Raw genomic sequence first — 21,773 nt, 5'->3', positions numbered from 1 at the left:
AATGATGACAGTTGGGTTTGCCGGAACCGCCATTGTTTATTATGCAGTCATGCTTTGTGGCTTTTTTCACTCCCATCACTAAATGACAGTGTTGTTAGACAAGAACTACCTATGTGTTTCATACTTTGTAACAATTGCTTCAGTATTCATTTTCATCCCAATCTTATTTTCAGTTTTTTAAAAGACATATTTTTTTACCTGGTGCTGTTGTCGTCTTGGCATTGCTACTATCACCTTTAGTTTGGAATACATAGATACAAGTTATTGAATGGTTTGGTCATACTGCCTTGAATCTATGGTGCCTTTTTATTACTCAGTTGCATTTTCATCAGGCAGCCACCTGGGGAAAGATTTCAAACTTAAATGACACACTTCTATTGTTGTGTATGCATATTATGGGAAGTACCTCATTCAGTAGCATTTGACACATGTTTATATCATAATTCCTTTGCTTCTGCTTTCGTCTCTTTGATTATTAAAAATCTTTTAATTTGACACATTTCAGCAGTTGAATTATTATATGACCTTTAAAATATAAATTTAGTATGAAACTTACAATCTCTGTTAATAACTTTTATTTTTTCCTGTCTCTTTGGTTTCAGCTTCTCTTCCCCTCAGGTATACTGGTATCTCTAAGCCTTTCTGGACCACAGGTGGAACAAGTCTTGATTGACAGAACCCTGATGGGAAAGTTCATCTCTAACACTATCGCTGATGGTAATTATACCTATATGCATGCAGTTCAGCTGCCTGCATTTAGAAGCTGAAGTGGAGAAATGGTATGTCAACAGGTAGACCAATTATTACCACTGGGGACTTGAAAACATTGGAAGTAATTGCATAAAATTCTACAGTTACTACCCTCAGGACAAAACCACTTTAGGAAAAAACCATTATTTTTATCAGCTATTATATTCATTTTTTAAAAAACCCTCAGGTTAGCATGTAATTTCCCCCCAAAGCATTAAAGTTTTAGCACAAGTAACTTTTCCTGTTTGAGTGGATTATATTTTGATCAGGCTTGGTCATAGAGTATGTTCAGCCATATTATCTGACATCTGTTAAATAAATAACATAGTTTGAATTTAAGTCCTTCCACATTAAAAGTAAGTTTTCTAGTAAAGAGCAATGACTCTTTTCCATTTGTGATCTGTTGACAATATGACTCACAAAATGTGATTTTTAAAAAATAAGTTACATGAAGATGTTTAAAGTGAACTTTAGCTTTTAACACAAACTTCCACTATTGTATTAGGTCAGAACACTTAAGGGCATAATTCCAGAGTTAGTATCATCCTCATCACCTTCCATTAATTTCTTAAAAGAGCTTTAACTGATTTCTCCAAAATGTCTAACATTTTTTTTTCAGCAAGAAGCAATGACATCGATTTTTTGAATAACCAAATAGGATACCAATCTTACATATTAATGAAATGAGATTAGAAATTATGTTTGGCATTGATATAAAGCATAATATCTACATATAGAGAAATCTTATGCCTGCAAGGAAGACATTCTAAAGTCAGATTAAATTTCTGATATATACTATGATATAAATTTAATCAAGGATAGGGCATACCATAATAATAATAATAATAATATGACTGAGAGATTAAATAAATCTTTTAAAACTAAAGCAAGCCAATATAGTTAGAACCTGTTTGAAAGTTTACACGCAACCATATTAAAGTATTTTTTTTTCTGTCCAAACAAATATTTGCTAGATCCTATCTGTTTTGAGTTAAAAGTTAATTGAACATTAATTCAAAATCTAATATCAGAACCTTGGCAGCCCTAAATAAATGCACTGTGAGCAGAACAGTTAGAGGAACAAATTGGAATCTAAGGATCAAATTCTCCAAATTAGTCTGCTAAAATGTATGGATCTTAAACTAAGGTGAACATTAAAAAAAAAGAAATAAAAGCAAAGAGAGGAAATTAAAAGAAAAACACAGGCAAAAAAATTCAGTTGCTTAATTAGGACTTAGAAATTAGAGGGAGGAAAAACCTAGAAGCATGCACATAAGTAAGCAATACAGTAGAACATGTTAACTTAACTGATTTTTCCCTAAAGCAACCTAAGCAGGAACTTAAGGAGATATTTTCATGAGTATAAAATGACTTCTGCGAGCTATCTTCTAATTTATTATTTTTTTTACTACATTGTTGGACTTTCTTAGTGTAATCTTGGATACATATAATGCAATGCTTCATAGGTCATGCCTTTGGAATATGTTAGTTTTGACAGCAAATTTTGAGAACTGCAGAATACATGGGCACAGTCTATTCTTTTTAATTTCTAATAGACTCACTTCTGCAAGCTCTGTCAGGGGTTTCATCCTCATGTACTGACTAGCAATATGGATGTTATTGAATAGAGCTTTACTTTCGTTGTTTTAAGATCCAATTTCAAGGATGATAGTTGTTATGTACACACTGATGAGAAGCAGGAAAAAAGTGTACCAATTGGAGAAGCCATAATGTGAAACTCTTTCAATATTTAGCTGATAATCTCCTGGAAGATACGATACAATATGATGAGATACGATAAGATAAGATAACCTTTATTATCTTTTTTTTTACTGTGGGCACAACGGCACACATCAAAAATGAAATTTAGTTGCCTGCTCTCAAAGTGAAACACATACATGGCACACACCTAAACATACTATATACAACATATGCATAGACCCACCCCCCTACATATACATAACAAATAAATATTAAACACTGTCCATCTTGAATATATAATGGAAGGAGGAAGCTTGAGAGTTCACAAGGTTAAGGCTGTATAAAAAGAATTGGTTGGCCTTTTGCTGCTTGTTTTTTTTTTTGCATTCTAATCAAATGTAAATTATGTCAACCAAACCAAGATTTATTTTGTTTCCATTTTTCAGAAAATCAGTTCCAACTTCTTACCATCTTCTAATTTAATCATTGTGTCCTCAACCTCGTTGGTATCACTAATAATGTTGCATAAATCCTTTCAAAGAAGTGCATCCTCACACATGTGGCGGCAGCCAGGAGCAGCTTCTGAAACAGTTATGTGAGCTTTTCACAATTTGAAGAGGTGCTTCATTTTGGATCTTTCCAAAAAAATCCACAACCTTTAGAAGATTTGCAGAGCCCCAATCTTTAATGGCTTTAATATCCATCTTCCAGATATAGTCATGACAACTTTTTAAAGAAAGTTGTCACGACTATAATTTTTTAAAGAAGATATTGGACAGGCATTTGTCCAGAATGACATAGGCTCTGCTGCTTGTACAGAGAGTTGGACTAGAAGACCTCTAAGGATTAGAAGACCTTCCAGCTCTGTCATTCTGTCATTCTGAAATTATTGATGAAATTATTGCCATAATAGGGAAAGATGGTGGTGGAGCTTAACTTGGGCACTACCCAAACAAACAATGAATGAGTTCTTTCAGATGTTTAGAACAGGAAATAATCTACTTGTTTCTAATTCTCCCAGCTTCAGTTAAAATAATTAAAAGGATATCACTATATAAATACTACATGGGATGTCAGAATATTGATCGCTGTCTGACAACAATACCATTTTGACTAAAAATCAGAGAGCTTTTCTGTTGTGATGTATTTTTCAGAGGATTCCAGTTTTGGATGCTACATGAGGAAAAGTGCACACTTGCACAACCTAATTGGCTTGGGAATTTCAAATTGCAAGCACAGGAATATATGTTAAAATACTAATTTGATCACCTAAAATTTGCAGAAGTCTTGGATTAATTTGTTCCAAGTTTTCAATTCTCACAAACTTTCTCTCCAATATAACTCTACAAATGTTTTACTGAGGAAAAGGTATTCTCGGTTTATTGAGGTGAATGTTTTACTGTTAATATCCCAGTGAAAGTCAATGGTAAGGGATTGAACTGAGTTGATTCAGATAAATTCAATTCCATACACGGAAGCCTCTTTTTTACTATTTCTAGAATAAACAACACTATGTCTTGAAACCACTTGTATAATAAAAATATCAGTTATCATTTACTTTTAACTGTTCCTCCTAATTTACACTGCCTACTTTTTTTAGATTTTTACCATGCATTATTATATAATGCAGAGATATTGGAGAAACTAAGGGAAATGAGAAACCACTAATGATTGAATAAGCAACTACTCATAGAAGAAAATGATATAATATTTTGTTAGTCAATTGCTTATGTATATCAAAACAAAATAAAATAGCAGTAAAAAGACTCAGACACTGTTAATTTATATATGAGATATCACTTCAAACTAATTTCTAAATCCATTCACCATTTTCAATAATCACATGAAAGGCAAAACTACATGATACAGATAGCTCTGTATGCCTTCTCCCTCAGCTGTAAGGACTTTTAATCACATAGCCAGTGGCTTAAGATTAAGGACGTAGTTTTACCCCCTCCCCAACTGTTCTTTTTCCCATGGCGGTTAAAAGAAAGGTCACCATTTCTATTGTTTGTTAGAGAAATGCAGGTGTGGAGGGCATTTTGAATAGACAAATGGCTGAAAAGAAAAGGATTCCTTGCCCATCTTTTCTATCCTACCATGTATCCTTTATTCCACCTGAAGCCACTTAAAATATTTTCATCTGAAAAAAGGGAACTGGGTAGAGAGGGAGAATTCACATAATTACATAAAATGAAAAATTCCCCCTTAAGGAAACAATAGTCTTACAGGGGGGAGAAAACTATTGTTTCAGTTCTACAGATTTGGAAGGATTTAAATATATAGCTGACTTCGTCCAATCCTCCCAAATCTAAGCAGAGTTGGTCCTGGTTGCGATTTTTATGGGAGACCACCAGAAAATGCCAATATAGTGCAAATTTGAATCCCCAAAAAAGGCAATGACAACTCACTGCCTTATTCTGTAAAAAAAAGTGATATGAATAGGCAAATACTTCAATAGTTATTTTATTCAGGATTTAAATAAAAATGAGAGAGTGGTAATTTAATAAATTTAGTATTCACAGAAATTATACTTTTAAAATGATATTTTAACTGATAGTTGTCTATACTTCACATTATTGTACATCTAGACACTTATTAACAAAGATCTGCATTTAAGTGAATAATTTTAATTATTACTGGAGGTCTGAAACATTCAGTTTGAATGCTAAAAAAATGGTACTGAAGATTTATTGTTTTACTTTAAATCTATATAGCTATAACATATTAAAACATAATCCACAATAACCTCAAGACAGAGTAAGAAACCTATAAAGGCTGCTGTGGTGAATATCAAAACCATATACAATAAACTCCAAACCAGTATTTGGAGAAGGCTAGCATCCCGGTTCTTACGCAAGTACAAAAAGAGGGGATTAATCAACTGATTACAGAAGAAGAAATTTTTATAGCTATTAAGGAACTGAAGGTGGATAAAGCACCAGGCACGGATGGCTTGACTGCGGCCTATTATAAAAACTTACAATTAGAGATGATAAAACCGCTAAAGGAACTGTTCCAGACAATCCAGAGGGGGGGAAAGGTGCCTCCGTCTTGGAGAACAGCTTTTATCTCTTTGATTCCGAAGGAAGACCAGGATGCTACTTTAGTTAAAAATTACAGACCGATATCGCTTTTAAATACAGATTATAAGATATTTGCTAAGGTTTTGGCTAATAGACTGATGAGGGTTCTGCAACAGGTGATTCATGGGGATCAAACGGGGTTTATTAGTGGCAGGCAAATGAAAAATAATGTGACACATATAGTTGATGTGTTAGAGTTTTTGGAAAGGCACAACCAGATCTCTGCAGCGCTAATTTTTTTAGATGCTGAAAAGGCCTTTGATCAATTGAATTGGCAATTTTTGTTGAAAGTTTTAGATAAAATGGATTTTGGGGAAAATTTTTTACAGCCGATTAGGGCATTATATCAAAAACAAACTGCCCGAATCATAGTTAATAATAGCCTGACAGTAGCATGTAATATTGAGAAGGGCACAAGGCAAGGGTGTCCGTTATCACCCTTGTTATTTGTGTTAACATTAGAGATACTATTGGTTAAGATTCGGAACTCGGAAAAAATTAAAGGGATACAAGTTGGAGATCAGGACTATAGATTGAGAGCATTTGCAGATGATCTGGTTGTTACAGTGACCCAGCCAGAGAACTCTGTTGTGGACCTGATGGAGATAATAACACAATATGGGAAGGTTTCTGGATTTAAAGTAAATACACAGAAAACTAAAATTTTGGCTAGAAATATGACAGCTTCACAGAAGGCTCTCTTAGAAGGATTAACTGGACTTGAGATTGTTAAAAGGGTTAAATATCTGGGGGTGATTTTGTCGCCCTCTAATACAAAGCTATATAAAAATAATTATGAAAAACTATGGGGGAAAATTCAAAGGGAATTGGAGAGTTGGCAAAAATTGCAATTGTCTTTGTTGGGACGGATTGCAGCAGTGAAAATGAATGTCCTGCCCAAATTTTTATTTTTGTTTCAAATGATACCGATTCTTAAGAAAGATTCTAATCTGGAGGAATGGCAGCGAGGTATCAATAAATTTGTGTGGGCAGGGAAAAAGCCACGAGTTAAACTTAAGATTATGCAGGATACTCGTGAGAGAGGTGGTCTTAAATTGCCTAATCTTAAATTATATTATGAAGCTGCTGCATTAGTAGGAATAAGTGATTGGATTAATTTGACGCAATTGAGGTTATTAAATCTTGAGGGCCATGATTTGTTGTTTGGCTGGCATGCATATTTGTTGTATGATAAGAAGGTAGATACTGTGTTTAGGATGCATATTTTAAGACAGGCATTGCTGAGAGTCTGGAAGAAGTATAGACATAAGCTAAGCAGCAAGATACCATTGTGGGCAATTCCAAAACACGCAATAGAAAATATACATGCTGGTTTCAAACATGATGTGACTACGTACAAGGAAATTTTAAGCCTGGAAAGGAATGTTTGGTGTTTGAAATCATATAGCCTCTTGCGAGAAGAGAAGGTTGTTCAATCTTGGTTTCAATATATTCAATTACAGGCCAGGTGGAAAGAAGACCAGAAAAATGGATTTACAATGATTGATGGAAATTTGATAAAGCAGATTAGAAATCAGGGGTCAGCACATATTAAACGGATATATCTTGCATTGATAGAGATTGACTCGGAAACAGAGCTTGTTAAGGATTGTATGATAAAATGGGCCCAAAATATCCAGGAAGTTATTACAATGGACATGTGGGAAAAGATTTGGGTGAGGAACGTAAAATTTACTCAAGCTCAAAATTTAAGAGAGAACTTTTACAAAATGTTTTATAGATGGCATCTAGATCCTAAAAAGCTTGCAAGTATGTATCCGAATTATCAGCCTAAGTGTTGGAGGTGTGGTGATGAAGATGCAACGTATTTCCACATATGGTGGACATGTAAGAAGGTTAAGGCTTTTTGGATAAAAGTCTGGTGGAATATGCAGAAGATTTTTAAACAGAGGATAAAGTTTTGTCCGCAACTTTTTTTGTTGGGAATAATTGCAGACGCTACAGTTGTGGACACCAAGCTGATGTTGAACTTAATTACGAGGGCAAGACTTTTGATAGGCCAATATTGGAAGAAAGAGGAACTGCCAACCATAGAAGAGTGGACTTTAAAGGTTTCCGACCTGGCAGAGATGGCGAAGATTTCGGCTTATTTGAAAGATCATTCGCAAGAACGCTATATTATGGAATGGAGAAAATGGATTGAGTTTATCCAGAACAAGTATAGGGTTAAGAAGTTTTATGTAGCATTTGAATAAGTCTTCTTTCGTTTTTTTTTCTGTTTTTTTTTTATTCTAGTTTTTTATATATATTTAATATTGTTAAGGTGTGTCTTATCCTATATAAGCTAGAGAGTGATGGATTTTAGAACTTATAGTTGTTAGTATATGGTTGTTTATGGTTGCCTTTTTATATGTATATACCTTGTATTTAGCTCTGGGAAGTCGGGGGGGGGGAGGGTGGAGGGAGGGGGGGAGGGAGGGAGGTTGGGGGGAGGTAGGGGGGGAGCAGGGAGGGGGAAGGGGGGTTTCTTAAGGGAAAACTGTATTTTAAAACTTTTCAATAAAAAAAAAAAATAAACTCCAAACCACTACCATAGAGGCTTCAACTAAGATATTGCTGTTAAAACAATTTCATATTTTAAATAAAAACATTAATTGTAATGCTTCCAGTGTACTGAGATTTACTTAGCTAATTAATTTGTAGTGAAAGTTCCTAAATGGAAAATAAGATAATACAATAATAAAATGAAGTAAGAAATTAGGATATTAGTATCAGTGACAAATGCTAAATGTGGGCATCCTTCTACAAATTGTGCAAAGTTGTACTTCATACAGCAGGAAGCTCAACATTTTTTAATTTGACTGCTTACAGAAATGAAATTATTAGCATAAAAACTAGGAAGTTAATCATTGTATTGGAAAATTTTGGAGCACAAGATATAATTTCACGGGTTGTGTTGCTTCCAAGCAATATTAGATGAAATAAAGTTTAAAAAACTGAATCTCAACTGGAATGCCATTAATTTCCTGGTTATGGTCAGCATGCCATTTATTAAAAATAACTATTTTAGTTTTTAAAATTTTGACTTTTTCATCATGGTAATATGTTGCTAGCACCTGTCAAAATCCCACTGAATATGGAAAGAACATATTGATATCCATCAATAAAAAAGATGGATATCAGTTAACATAGGAGGTTGAAATTTATTTTTGAAAAATGCCAATACTGTGAAATCAGTGTAAAAATTAAATAGGAGAATAAAGATACTGTTTGATTTCCTTTAGAATATTTGATTCTGTTTAGTGAGGGTTGCTGCAGAGAGACCTACTACAGCAGCACATTGGATTCTCATATAGATATTCCCAAGTGGGCCCCTGATGTGCTGAAGTAGTCAACAACCTTTGAATGTGGCTACTATTTTTTATCATAGCCTCTCTCTGGAGACCAAGTTAGAAGCTGCCATCAGGGGGAAGTTAGAGTATTTCTCTGCCAGATTATGTAAAATGATACATTGATCTATTGTTGATTATCCAGCTCTAAACCCAACTTGCCCTTCAGCTAGCAGGTCCCCTTATATTCTGTAAGTTTCTCATTAAAGCCATACAATTCATTTATAATGTTTAATAAGCTGACTGGTCAAAAGTTAGCTCTGCTGTATTTTTTTTTCATTGAAATTGTTACGATTATGATTAACTCCACTATTGAGATATGTTAAAAAAAATCAGTAAGAGCATATAGGCAGTCCAGCAGTAGAGAACCCAACTGGGAGTTCTATAAGAGACTGTCCCCAGCCCAACAAAGTTACCATTTTCCAATTGAACAAAGAATGTATATGATATAATTACAGAAGACAAGTAAAGGGAACAGCAAAAAAGCAGTGTTATTTTTTTTAAACAAGCAATAAAAGCATGGGTTTTCTTAGAAGATTAGCCTATTATATTCCATGAACTGAACCACACATCTTCTGGAGTACCCCAAAGTCACTCAGCAAGAATTACCTTCATGATTGTCTCAAAATGGGCACTGTGATAGAAGCAGATGAAGCTAAATCTCTTGGGACTGGATTGACCTCATGGATCCTAAAGCTCAGATTAAGGTTTAGGGCTTGTTGCTAAGGAGTGAACATATTCTTATAGGCCTGGGATATAACTCAATTTGGTGGATATAACTCAGTTTGGTGGACGATCAACGCAGTAAATATTTGTAGTGCTTTCATTGCTGTTGCAGGCCTTTAAGAACTGCTTTAAAGTGGAATTCTCACATATTTCAGTTCACAGTGATATCAACTACTTTGATAGCAGTTGGAGAGTGGGGCTAAAGAGAGAGGAATCAGGATGAAATTATCTTCAGTGAGTTGCAGTTGTTCTGATATTTGCAAGATAGGATTGTTGGCTTTTCAGGCTTCCAAGTTTGGGAACTAGACATTGAAATAGATTTAATACTACATCATAGTATAATAGTGACAAGGCTTGTTTCAAATCAATTTGGCAAGTAACAGTTAGATGTTTTAGCCAGAAGGTAAGGAGCTTGTAACTAACGCTTCTTTTGAAAAGGGTGTTTGTCAATGCCAGAGTTAAAGACTTAAGGACGTTGGCTGTCTCTTTTCAAGGCTGCTTGGAATTAGACATAGCTTTACTTCTTTGTTAATTATGATGGCATTGCCTTTGGGCTTTCTATAGGCAGAGGGGCTTGAGACATAAATCATATGCACACAACTTGGTTAGATGTGGAAGTAGCATTTGTCGGATATCTGGAATTTGGAATAAAGTTATAGTTCTGTAGCTACCAAAAAAATCTGTGGAGCCATTTCTTAATCACTTCTGTATCAGTCACTAATATTTGGATACAAAGGAGCTGACTCAAGGAAATAAAATAGTTGCTGTATTAGACTCTTGATTGTGATAGAGAGGGATATTTAAAATATTTGAAGAAGGAGGGGCAAATAAATGATATCTTGTGAAGAACATCAAAATTAATTGGAAGTTGAATGGTGGGTTTTTGGAAATTAGCTGATTAGATCTCTTCTAACTAATAGTCAAGCCACTTTAGCAATCTTTTTTTTTAATTCCATTTATATCCCACCCTTCTCCGAAGACTCAGGGCGGCTTACAAGCTTAGCAGTAGCCTTCATTCTATGTATATGCCTGCTTATTAGGGCTTTCGCCCCCCCCCTCAAGCGGCATTATTACAAAGTCAGCTTAATTGCCCCCAACAATCTGGGTCCTCATTTTACCTACCTCGGAAGGATGGAAGGCTGAGTCAACCTTGAGCCTGGTGGGATGCGAACCTGCACTAATTGCAGGCAGCTGGTGTTACTTAAGGAGGCATTAGCCCACTGCTCCACCAAGGCTAATTTGACAGCCAGAGGAGCCATTTAGGAGCTGATAAACATGTTGAGTTGGTGTAGAGCAGGGATGTCAAACTGCTGGCCCGTGGGTCGGTTGCATCATACGGAGGCCGCACCCACCCAGCTCTGGCAATGCAGAAGTCACGATACAATGTGTCAGGTGATGCGGCAAGTTTGACACCTGTGGTATAGAAAGACATGGAGATGGTCTTGAAGTTCCTTCAAGAGCCATTTCAGAAACAAGGGCACAAGCATTCCTTAAGCCCTGGAAAGGAAGATAATGTTAAGAAGAGATTCAAACTGACTCTTGACTCCTACATGACTCAATGAGGTATAAGAGGCTGGAAAGTAGAACAGAAACTCCTGCAAGATTCTGTTGTTGTTGTTGTTTTTAATATTTGAAAATTCAAAAGTGTCTCTGCAATACAGAAGTAAGTTCTGAGTATCTTCACTTGCTAAACTTTTACAGGAATCATGTCTTCCTAAAATATTAAGCTGCATATTTTGGACACGTAAAGAGTTCTTATTGTGGTTATTCCACACGAGCTCCTTTTGGGGTGAGTTGCTCAAATTTATTGTTTTATTCCATGTTTATTGGGATGCAGTCAGGAGTAGATATTCAATTTTTACTTCTTTTGCAGCAGAATACTGTGCCTCTATATGGCTTATCAGCTGCCATACTAGTAGGTTAGATGCCAGACTCAATGACTCTGACTATGAGGATTATAAGCGAGTGTATTAAAATGCTGCAGTTCAGTGGTTAGATGGCCTAGTAGACAGTGCTATTTGAACATAGGTCTTTTTAACATTTATATTTTATTGTGTTTTACTAATCTATGTGAAATGTTTATACCGTATATACTTGAGTATAAGCCGACTCGAGTATAAGCCGAGACCCCCAATTTCACCCCCAAAAACTGGAAAAAGTTATTGACTCGAGTATAAGCCGATCCGCCGTTCTGCAAGCCTCTGCCGCCAGCAGAGGCTCGATCCGCCATTTTGCAAGCCTGAATACACAGGAATACCCTGTGTGGCCGCGGCTCGTCGGCAGGTCTCCGTTCCTCCTGCCGACCTTTGGGGAGGTTTGGGCGCCTCCCCAAACCTCCCCAAACGTCGGCAGGTCTCCGTTCCTCCTGCCGACCTTTGGGGAGGTTTGGGCGCCTCCCCAAACCTCTGCAGGTCTCCGTTCCTCCGCGCAGACCTGCCGACCTTTGGGGAGGTTTGGGCGCCTCCCCAAACCTCGGCAGGTCTCCGTTCCTCCTGCCGACCTTTGGGGAGGTTTGGGCGCCTCCCCAAACCTCGGCAGGTCTCCGTTCCTCCTGCCGACCTTTGGGGAGGTTTGGGCGCCTCCCCAAACCTCGGCAGGTCTCCGTTCCTCCTGCCGACCTTTGGGGAGGTTTGGGCGCCTCCCCAAACCTCGGCAGGTCTCCGTTCCTCCTGCCGACCTTTGGGGAGGTTTGGGCGCCTCCCCAAACCTCGGCAGGTCTCCGTTCCTCCTGCCGACCTTTGGGGAGGTTTGGGCGCCTCCCCAAACCTCCCCAAACCTCTGCAGGTCTCCGTTCCTCCGCGCAGACCTGCCGACCTTTGGGGAGGTTTGGGCGCCTCCCCAAACCTCCCCAAACCTCGGCAGGTCTCCGTTCCTCCTGCCGACCTTTGGGGAGGTTTGGGCGCCTCCCCAAACCTCCCCAAACCTCGGCAGGTCTCCGTTCCTCCTGCCGACCTTTGGGGAGGTTTGGGCGCCTCCCCAAACCTCCCCAAACCTCGGCAGGTCTCCGTTCCTCCTGCCGACCTTTGGGGAGGTTTGGGCGCCTCCCCAAACCTCGGCAGGTCTCCGTTCCTCCTGCCGACCTTTGGGGAGGTTTGGGCGCCTCCCCAAACCTCCCCAAACCTCGGCAGGTCTCCGTTCCTCCGCGCAGACCTGCCGACGTTTGGGGAGGTTTGGGGAGGCGCCCAAACCTCCCCAAAGGTCGGCAGGAAGAACGGAGACCTGCCGAGGTTTGGGGAGGTTTGGGGAGGCGCCCAAACCTCCCCAAAGGTCGGCAGGTCTGCGCGGAGGAACGGAGACCTGCCGAGGTTTGGGGAGGTTTGGGGAGGCGCCCAAACCTCCCCAAACAGGAACGGAGACCTGCCGAGGTTTGGGGAGGTTTGGGGAGGCGCCCAAACCTCCCCAAACGTCGGCAGGTCTGCGCGGAGGAACGGAGACCTGCCGAGGTTTGGGGAGGCGCCCAAACCTCCCCAAACAGGAACGGAGACCTGCCGAGGTTTGGGGACGTTTGGGGAGGCGCCCAAACCTCCCCAAAGGTTGGCAGGTCTGCGCGGAGGAACGGAGACCTGCCGAGGTTTGGGGAGGCGCCCAAACCTCCCCAAACAGGAACGGAGACCTGCCGAGGTTTGGGGACGTTTGGGGAGGCGCCCAAACCTCCCCAAAGGTCGGCAGGTCTGCGCGGAGGAACGGAGACCTGCCGAGGTTTGGGGAGGTTTGGGGAGGCGCCCAAACCTCCCCAAACAGGAACGGAGACCTGCCGAGGTTTGGGGACGTTTGGGGAGGCGCCCAAACCTCCCCAAAGGTCGGCAGGTCTGCGCGGAGGAACGGAGACCTGCCGAGGTTTGGGGAGGTTTGGGGAGGCGCCCAAACCTCCCCAAACAGGAACGGAGACCTGCCGAGGTTTGGGGAGGCGCCCAAACCTCCCCAAACGTCGGCAGGTCTGCGCGGAGGAACGGAGACCTGCCGAGGTTTGGGGAGGTTTGGGGAGGCGCCCAAACCTCCCCAAACAGGAACGGAGACCTGCCGAGGTTTGGGGACGTTTGGGGAGGCGCCCAAACCTCCCCAAAGGTCGGCAGGTCTGCGCGGAGGAACGGAGACCTGCCGAGGTTTGGGGAGGTTTGGGGAGGCGCCCAAACCTCCCCAAACAGGAACGGAGACCTGCCGAGGTTTGGGGACGTTTGGGGAGGCGCCCAAACCTCCCCAAAGGTCGGCAGGTCTGCGCGGAGGAACGGAGACCTGCCGAGGTTTGGGGAGGTTTGGGGAGGCGCCCAAACCTCCCCAAACAGGAACGGAGACCTGCCGAGGTTTGGGGAGGTTTGGGGAGGCGCCCAAACCTCCCCAAAGGTCGGCAGGTCTGCGCGGAGGAACGGAGACCTGCCGAGGTTTGGGGAGGTTTGGGGAGGCGCCCAAACCTCCCCAAACAGGAACGGAGACCTGCCGAGGTTTGGGGACGTTTGGGGAGGCGCCCAAACCTCCCCAAACAGGAACGGAGACCTGCCGAGGTTTGGGGAGGTTTGGGGAGGCGCCCAAACCTCCCCAAACGTCGGCAGGTCTGCGCGGAGGAACGGAGACCTGCCGAGGTTTGGGGAGGTTTGGGGAGGCGCCCAAACCTCCCCAAACAGGAACGGAGACCTGCCGAGGTTTGGGGACGTTTGGGGAGGCGCCCAAACCTCCCCAAAGGTCGGCAGGTCTGCGCGGAGGAACGGAGACCTGCCGAGGTTTGGGGAGGCGCCCAAACCTCCCCAAACAGGAACGGAGACCTGCCGAGGTTTGGGGAGGTTTGGGGAGGCGCCCAAACCTCCCCAAACGTCGGCAGGTCTGCGCGGAGGAACGGAGACCTGCCGAGGTTTGGGGAGGTTTGGGGAGGCGCCCAAACCTCCCCAAACAGGAACGGAGACCTGCCGAGGTTTGGGGAGGTTTGGGGAGGCGCCCAAACCTCCCCAAAGGTCGGCAGGAAGAACGGAGATCTGCCGAGGTTTGGGGAGGTTTGGGGAGGCGCCCAAACCTCCCCAAACGTCGGCAGGTCTGCGCGGAGGAACGGAGACCTGCCGAGGTTTGGGGAGGCGCCCAAACCTCCCCAAAGGTCGGCAGGAGGAACGGAGACCTGCCGAGGTTTGGGGAGGTTTGGGGAGGCGCCCAAACCTCCCCAAAGGTCGGCAGGAGGAACGGAGACCTGCCGAGGTTTGGGGAGGTTTGGGGAGGCGCCCAAACCTCCCCAAAGGTCGGCAGGAGGAACGGAGACCTGCCGAGGTTTGGGGAGGTTTGGGGAGGCGCCCAAACCTCCCCAAACGTCGGCAGGTCTGCGCGGAGGAACGGAGACCTGCCGAGGTTTGGGGAGGCGCCCAAACCTCCCCAAACGTCGGCAAGTCTCCGTTCCTCCGCGCCCTGCCTGCCTGCTTCTTTCCGCTGCGGAAAGAAGCAGGCAGGCAAGGCGCGGAGTTTGGGGAGGTGCGCGCGCACCTCCCCAAACCTCCCCAAACTTCGGCAGGTCTCGGACGGCGGTGGCTTGGGAGAGGTGCGGGCGATCCCGGAAGCACCAAAGCCTCGGCCGCGCACAAGTCCTCGGTAAGTTTTTTTGTTGACTGGAGTATAAGCCGAAGTGGAATTTTTCAGCCCAAAAAGTGGGCTGAAAAATTCGGCTTATACTCAAGTATATACGGTATATTGCTAATCCATATATGATATGCCATAAACTAAATAAATAAATAATTCACTTCTTTTGAGGCATTCCAAAAGGTTATCTGGAATCTGTTGTTAGTTTTTACTCCTCCTTCTCCTAACATAGTACAAAACATAGCACTGCTAGCTAATTGTGTGACAAGATAGCTAAAAGTTACTAAAAAATTAACATAAATTAAGAAAGCAGAGCTTTTATTTTTAAATGTTAATTTGTTTGGGGAGGGTTATTTTCAGTTCTGGTTTTATGAGCTCTTTGAAGTAATTTTTTAATTATTTCCCCCTTTAATTCTTTTTTTCTTATGGTAGATGTCTTTATTGTATGTTTGTAAGCCACAGTGCAGGAGTAGCTGATACTATAGTGTCATCACCATCCTCTCCTCACCCCCCAAAAACAGTGTATTGGTAGTTTTATAAACCTTAGGTGCCTGTAGAGCTAATTGGTTTCATTCATTTTTATGTATGCTTTCATTTAAGAATTTTTTAAAAATGGTTGTACCAAACAAACACTTACCACCCATTTGTCTTTCTTAAAGCATAACAACTACAAGAAATCTGTTAAGCCACAGTAATAACTACCCTCTCATTTGATACTTTTAAAGTACTTCACTCCAGCATATCCACAATATTTTCACTCATCTGTAGAAGAGATTATTATCTGAAAATAATTTAAAGGAAAAGAACCAATAAAAGAGAGATTGTAAAATACTATATCTTTAAAATATTTATATCATAATTTATTCAATTTTATTACCTCTGCTTCCTAGGCTTTACTTACCATTTTCAAAAAGACACAGTAGGAGAAACGCTTATCAGTACATCATACAAATCATGCATAATGCTGAAAATAAGTTTTTATCTTCCAATATTCCAGTGGATATTTCAGCAATTTATTTGGTTGTTAGTGATAGGTATTAAAATGTTATTGTTTTTTCTTCCAGCTGTGCTTACTGACACTTTCATGATCTTTTCATTTTGGGAACAAAGCAAACTCTGTTTCATTCAATCCTCAAAAAAAGCAAATTCTCCGGATGTAAACAAAAGACTGGAAAAACTCTCAGACTTCGATTTTAAGGTATAGCCTTTAATGGTTTTGCAAGTATCATAATTGTATCATAACTGGAGAAATGAATGTTAAGAAAAAAAATAGGGACTTAGTATAAAGTATAGATAAAACTTTTCAGGGATGCTTAATTGAATTTCATATGGACTGATATAACTGTCAAGAAAGATAGGTAAGCAGGCAGGTAGGCAGACAGGCAAACAGACATTTCAGTTTACCTATACCAGGTGCAGGCAACCTCGGCTCTTTTATGACTCATGGACTTCAACTCCCAGAATTCCTGAGTCAGCGGTTGCCTACCTCTGACTTATACTATAAGGTTTTAGATATGGTTGCCAAAGGTAAACTGTAGACAAACTTAGGCCAGATTGTGCTTAAAGTTGAAAATATATGACAAAGAGGCCACTGATGTATCAGTGATAAAGAATCTCTTATATTCAGATTCTACTGTATGTCTGGATCGTGCTGAAGGAAGAAAATCATGGAGCATTAACCAGTATGCAACAATGTAGGAGGAAACTGATTATCTTGACCCGTACCAATCGGGTTTCAGGCCCGGGTACAGCACGGAGACGGCATTGGTTGCACTGGTGAATGATCTCTGGCGGGCTCGGGACAGGGGATGTTCCTCTGTCCTAGTCCTTTTAGATCTCTCAGCGGCTTTCGATACCATCGACCATGGTATCCTACTGCGGCGTCTCAGGGGGTTGGGATTGGGAGGCACTGTTTTGCGGTGGTTCTCCTCCTACCTCCTGGGCCGCTCGCAGTCGGTGTTGACGGGAGGGCAGAGGTCCGCCCCGAGATCTCTCATTTGCGGAGTCCCTCAGGGGTCGGTCCTCTCTCCCCTCCTGTTCAACATCTATATGAAACCGCTGGGCGAGCTCATTCGTGGTTTCGGGGTGGGGTATCATCAGTACGCTGATGATACCCAACTTTTTCTTTCCACCCCGAACCAACCCAGTGATGCACTCGACGTGATGTCCCGAGAATTAAGGGAGACTGAAATGCATTTCAAACTTATTAGTTTTCATCAGTCAGCCATACCCTTCTGAGATTCGAACCTGGGCTGATTGCACATTAGGCAGTTGTTTTTACCTCTTGAGCCACAGGATCTCTCTCGCTTGTTAGCTTCTGCAAGGGGAGATATGTGTCAAATACTTGTTAACTATTTAGATTACCTTGCTAGGCCCCAAACATGGGGCAAATCTAAATAGTTAACAAGTATTTGACACATATCTCCCCTTGCAGAAGCTAACAAAGCGAGAGAGATCCTGTGGCTCAAGAGGTAAAAACAACTGCCTAATGTGCAATCAGCCCAGGTTCGAATCTCAGAAGGGTATGGCTGACTGATGAAAACTAATAAGTTTGAAATGCATTTCAGTCTCCCTTAATTCTTTGTTAGTAATTTATATAAATATATGAGCTGTCTGGTGTGACTACTGCCTGTTCGATGGCCTTCAAGATAGGCTGAAACAGGAAATAAAGATTTGCCCCATGTTTGGGGCCTAGCAAGGTAATCTAAATAGTTAACAAGTATTTGACACACACACACACACACACACACACACACACACACACACACACACACATATATATATATATATATATATATGTATATGTATATTCCAAAAAATTTACACAAATATGAGCTGTCACTGTGTGACTACAGCCTGTTGATGGCCTTGGGTTAGGCTGAAACAGGAAATAAGATTTGCCCATGTTTGGGGCCTAGCAAGGTATTCTAAATACTTAACAAACACTTAACATATATATATGGCTGACTGATGAGAACAAATAAGTTTGAAATGATCATATCGGTCTCCCTTTATTCTTTGTTAGCAAGCCAAAAAATTTACAGAAATATGAGCTGCCGCTGCTGTGGCTACTGCCTGTAGATGGCCTTGGGCTAGGCTGAAACAGGAAATAAGATTTGTCCCGTGTCTGGGACTAAGCAAGTATATTCTGAATGCTTAACAAACATTTAACATACATACATACATATATATATATATATATATATATATATATATATATATATATATATATATATATATATATATATATGTAGGTCTAGAGTCTCGGGTTTCTTCCCGCGTTCCTTTCATCTTCAGAAAGTTGTGACGACGTTTCGACGAAATCCCATCCGTCATCATCAGGCCGGAGTGTTCCTCCTGCTGCTTTCAGGAGCAATGCGTGGTCTGTCTGTTCCTTTCCTTCCAACTGCCGGTGGGGCTGTGTTCCGACTGGGTGGAGGCGTGGCTGCTTTCTGATTGGGTGGGGGTGTCCTCCGACTGGGTGGAGGCGTGGTTGTCTTCTGATTGAGTGGAGGCGTGGCTGTCTTCTGATTGGGTGGATGTGTGGTTGTCTTCCGATTGGTTGGAGGCGTGGCTGTCTTCTGATTGGGTGGGGTGTGTTCTGAATGGGTGGGGTTTTTTGTTGTGTCGTAATATCCTGAGTGTTGTGATTTGGTGTCCTGAGGAGTGGGCTGTGTAGTGGCCTCCAGAGCTTTGGTTTGGCTCCGAGTTCGAGGACCTGCTATGTATCTCTGGTGTGGGTCAGTCAGGTTCGTGTGTGCGTTCTTCTGCTTGGGTGATAGCAGCATTGATAGACAAACGAATTTCAGCAAACAAGGATTTAAAAAACCAACAAACAACCCCAAATGCCACCAGCCCCAGCAAGACTCATCCACACCCAGAACAAAAACTCTCCCACACAGAAGACAGAACAAGTCAAGCAAAAGTGCTATCACCCAAGCAGAAGAACGCACACACGAACCTGACTGACCCACACCAGAGATACATAGCAGGTCCTCGAACTCGGAGCCAAACCAAAGCTCTGGAGGCCACTACACAGCCCACTCCTCAGGACACCAAATCACAACACTCAGGATATTACGACACAACAAAAAACCCCACCCATTCAGAACACACCCCACCCAATCAGAAGACAGCCACGCCTCCAACCAATCGGAAGACAACCACACATCCACCCAATCAGAAGACAGCCACGCCTCCACTCAATCAGAAGACAACCACGCCTCCACCCAGTCGGAGGACACCCCCACCCAATCAGAAAGCAGCCACGCCTCCACCCAGTCGGAACACAGCCCCACCGGCAGTTGGAAGGAAAGGAACAGACAGACCACGCATTGCTCCTGAAAGCAGCAGGAGGAACACTCCGGCCTGATGATGACGGATGGGATTTCGTCGAAACGTCGCCACAACTTTCTGAAGATGAAAGGAACGCGGGAAGAAACCCGAGACTCTAGACCTACACATACAGACACCCGCGAGAATCTACGAAAATATATATATATATATATATATATATATATATATATATATATATATATATATATATATATATATATATATATATATATATATATATATATATATATATATATACATACATATACACACACACACACACACACATATATATATATACATATACATATATACACATGCACGCACACACACACACACACACATATATATATATATGATAGAAGAAATTCTTCAAATGAAATAAGAAAGGTATTTATTTTGTTTGTTTTCAAAATGAAAAATGGAGATTAGTAAAAGACTAGTCTCCACTACATTGTAAGTATGAAGATAGCTGCTTTTCATCCCCTATCACTGCTAGAATATTATTAGATAACAAACATGAGAAAATGTTTTGTTAGTAGTATTATTTTTGTCCTGTTGCTTTTTTGTTATTTTTCTGTTTAATAGATTTTGTATCTACAAGGCTAGTTTTAGTGAATTACACTAAATGTCTTGCCAGATTATATTATAGAGTTTGTTGGGAATGCTCTCTGCTAGAATGGACATCTAATATATTTTCCAGGCTGCTTCATTTGAAGGCCTCTTTTCAATACTGAGTTGTGTTTGCAAGATTGATCCAACCTCTGTAACATGGATTTGAGACAGTTCACTGTTCACAAGGAACTGAGCTGATATGTTGTTTACTTCAGAGTGATGCACACCTTTGTGTGTTTGTTAAATTTGGGCTTTTGGTAACCATTATCAAAATCTATATATACTTAACATCCTTGCAAAGCAGTTTTGGAATAACTTAATTTAATTTGTTTTCCAAATCTATCTTGCATGTGTTTAATTATTCCCTCATTTGGGCCAAAAACATAGCTTTCATGAACTTTTAAGAAAACAGAAAAACATCAATATTCAAGAAAAAGATTAAATGAGAATCACTATCACAATTTAAAATATTTAAAGTTTAATTATAATACTATTTCTAATACTTTAATTAGTCTAACATTTATAACTGAAAAAGAATTTGTATTTATATTAGTGCTGTAGTTCTAAACAATTGCTGTTTTATGGTGGATTGTATTAACTATAGGAGTACAATTTTTTGTTGTTGATTATAATGATTCTGTATGCATGCATATAATTTTACATATGCTTTGTCTAAGAACATTGGAAAACAGTTCATGCACATTAAGACATTGTTTTTAAATAACTAAAATTGTAGGTGTGATTAGCCTTTGTGATAGGTATTCTGAAATATAAAAATTAATTTTTAAACATTTAGTTACAATTTATTTAACAAAGTAGTGCATAACAAAAAAAAACACAACCCTATACAGTAACATTATCCAAGGCAACCAGCACCAATTAAATCAGCAATAAAATAAAGCCCCAGAGCACAAACAGCAAGAAGGCAATCACTAAACTGTAGGCATTTTTTTTCAAAAAAGGATTTGCCTTCAGGGGAAAAGAAAAGGAATTTAGGCTTCCATACCTCTCCCTGGGAGAATGCAAATGACATGGGTGTGATGCTAGATTATTAGTCCCATGAAGTTGTTCTTGTGAACAGGCATATATATGAACCTCCCCTCTGCAACTGGTGCTCAGTGTGTATGCTTATATGCATTAATGTTGGGGTAGGAACTATTCAGACACCAGCTTGCATATTGATTTTTTATAATAACTTGCCATTCTACATTGCACTGATTAGAACTCTTTGTTTTCATCCTTGCCAGAAAGCATAACTTGTCAGCCTAACTCCCAATCAATTCAAAATCCTACGCTCTAGCCAGATAATTAACTTGATTCTACTCTAATGCAAACAAGGAGTATAAGCACACCCACCTTCCAAAAATAATTCACTTGCAGACTATTTTCTTTATTTCTGATATGCAAGGAAACAGTCTACTGTATCTTGATCATGAAGAACATTACCCAACATATCATACTGCCTCTCAGATTGTGATCCCATCACAATGGCACATTCAGTGCTGATTATCATTGTGAAAAGAACTGAAAATTAAAATGCAAGAACTGTAATGACTTTATACAAATAGATGATGTAATTCTGTTTGTAAAGGAGTGTGTATTCTTAGCAACTACAACTAAAGAAAATAACATAGAGCTGAAAAAGTGCACAAAAGGATAA

General features: G+C 40.7%; 1 protein-coding gene across 1 annotated transcript in view; it reads left to right on the top strand.

Annotated features, from left to right (window-relative positions):
* The window catches only part of WDPCP (WD repeat containing planar cell polarity effector), a 130,969-nt gene that overhangs the window by 10,891 nt on the left and 98,305 nt on the right, over positions 1-21,773 (top strand). The window contains exons 6-7 of the mRNA XM_081314249.1: positions 603-717; positions 16,228-16,361. Of these exons, the coding sequence (XP_081170375.1) occupies positions 603-717; positions 16,228-16,361 (249 nt within the window). The remainder of the gene's footprint in view (positions 1-602; positions 718-16,227; positions 16,362-21,773) is intronic.

The sequence above is a fragment of the Vipera berus genome (assembly GCF_964194415.1).
Source record: "Vipera berus genome assembly, chromosome: 1".
Taxonomy (NCBI): Eukaryota; Metazoa; Chordata; class Lepidosauria; order Squamata; family Viperidae; genus Vipera; species Vipera berus.
This window is presented reverse-complemented; position numbering and strand designations above follow the sequence as displayed.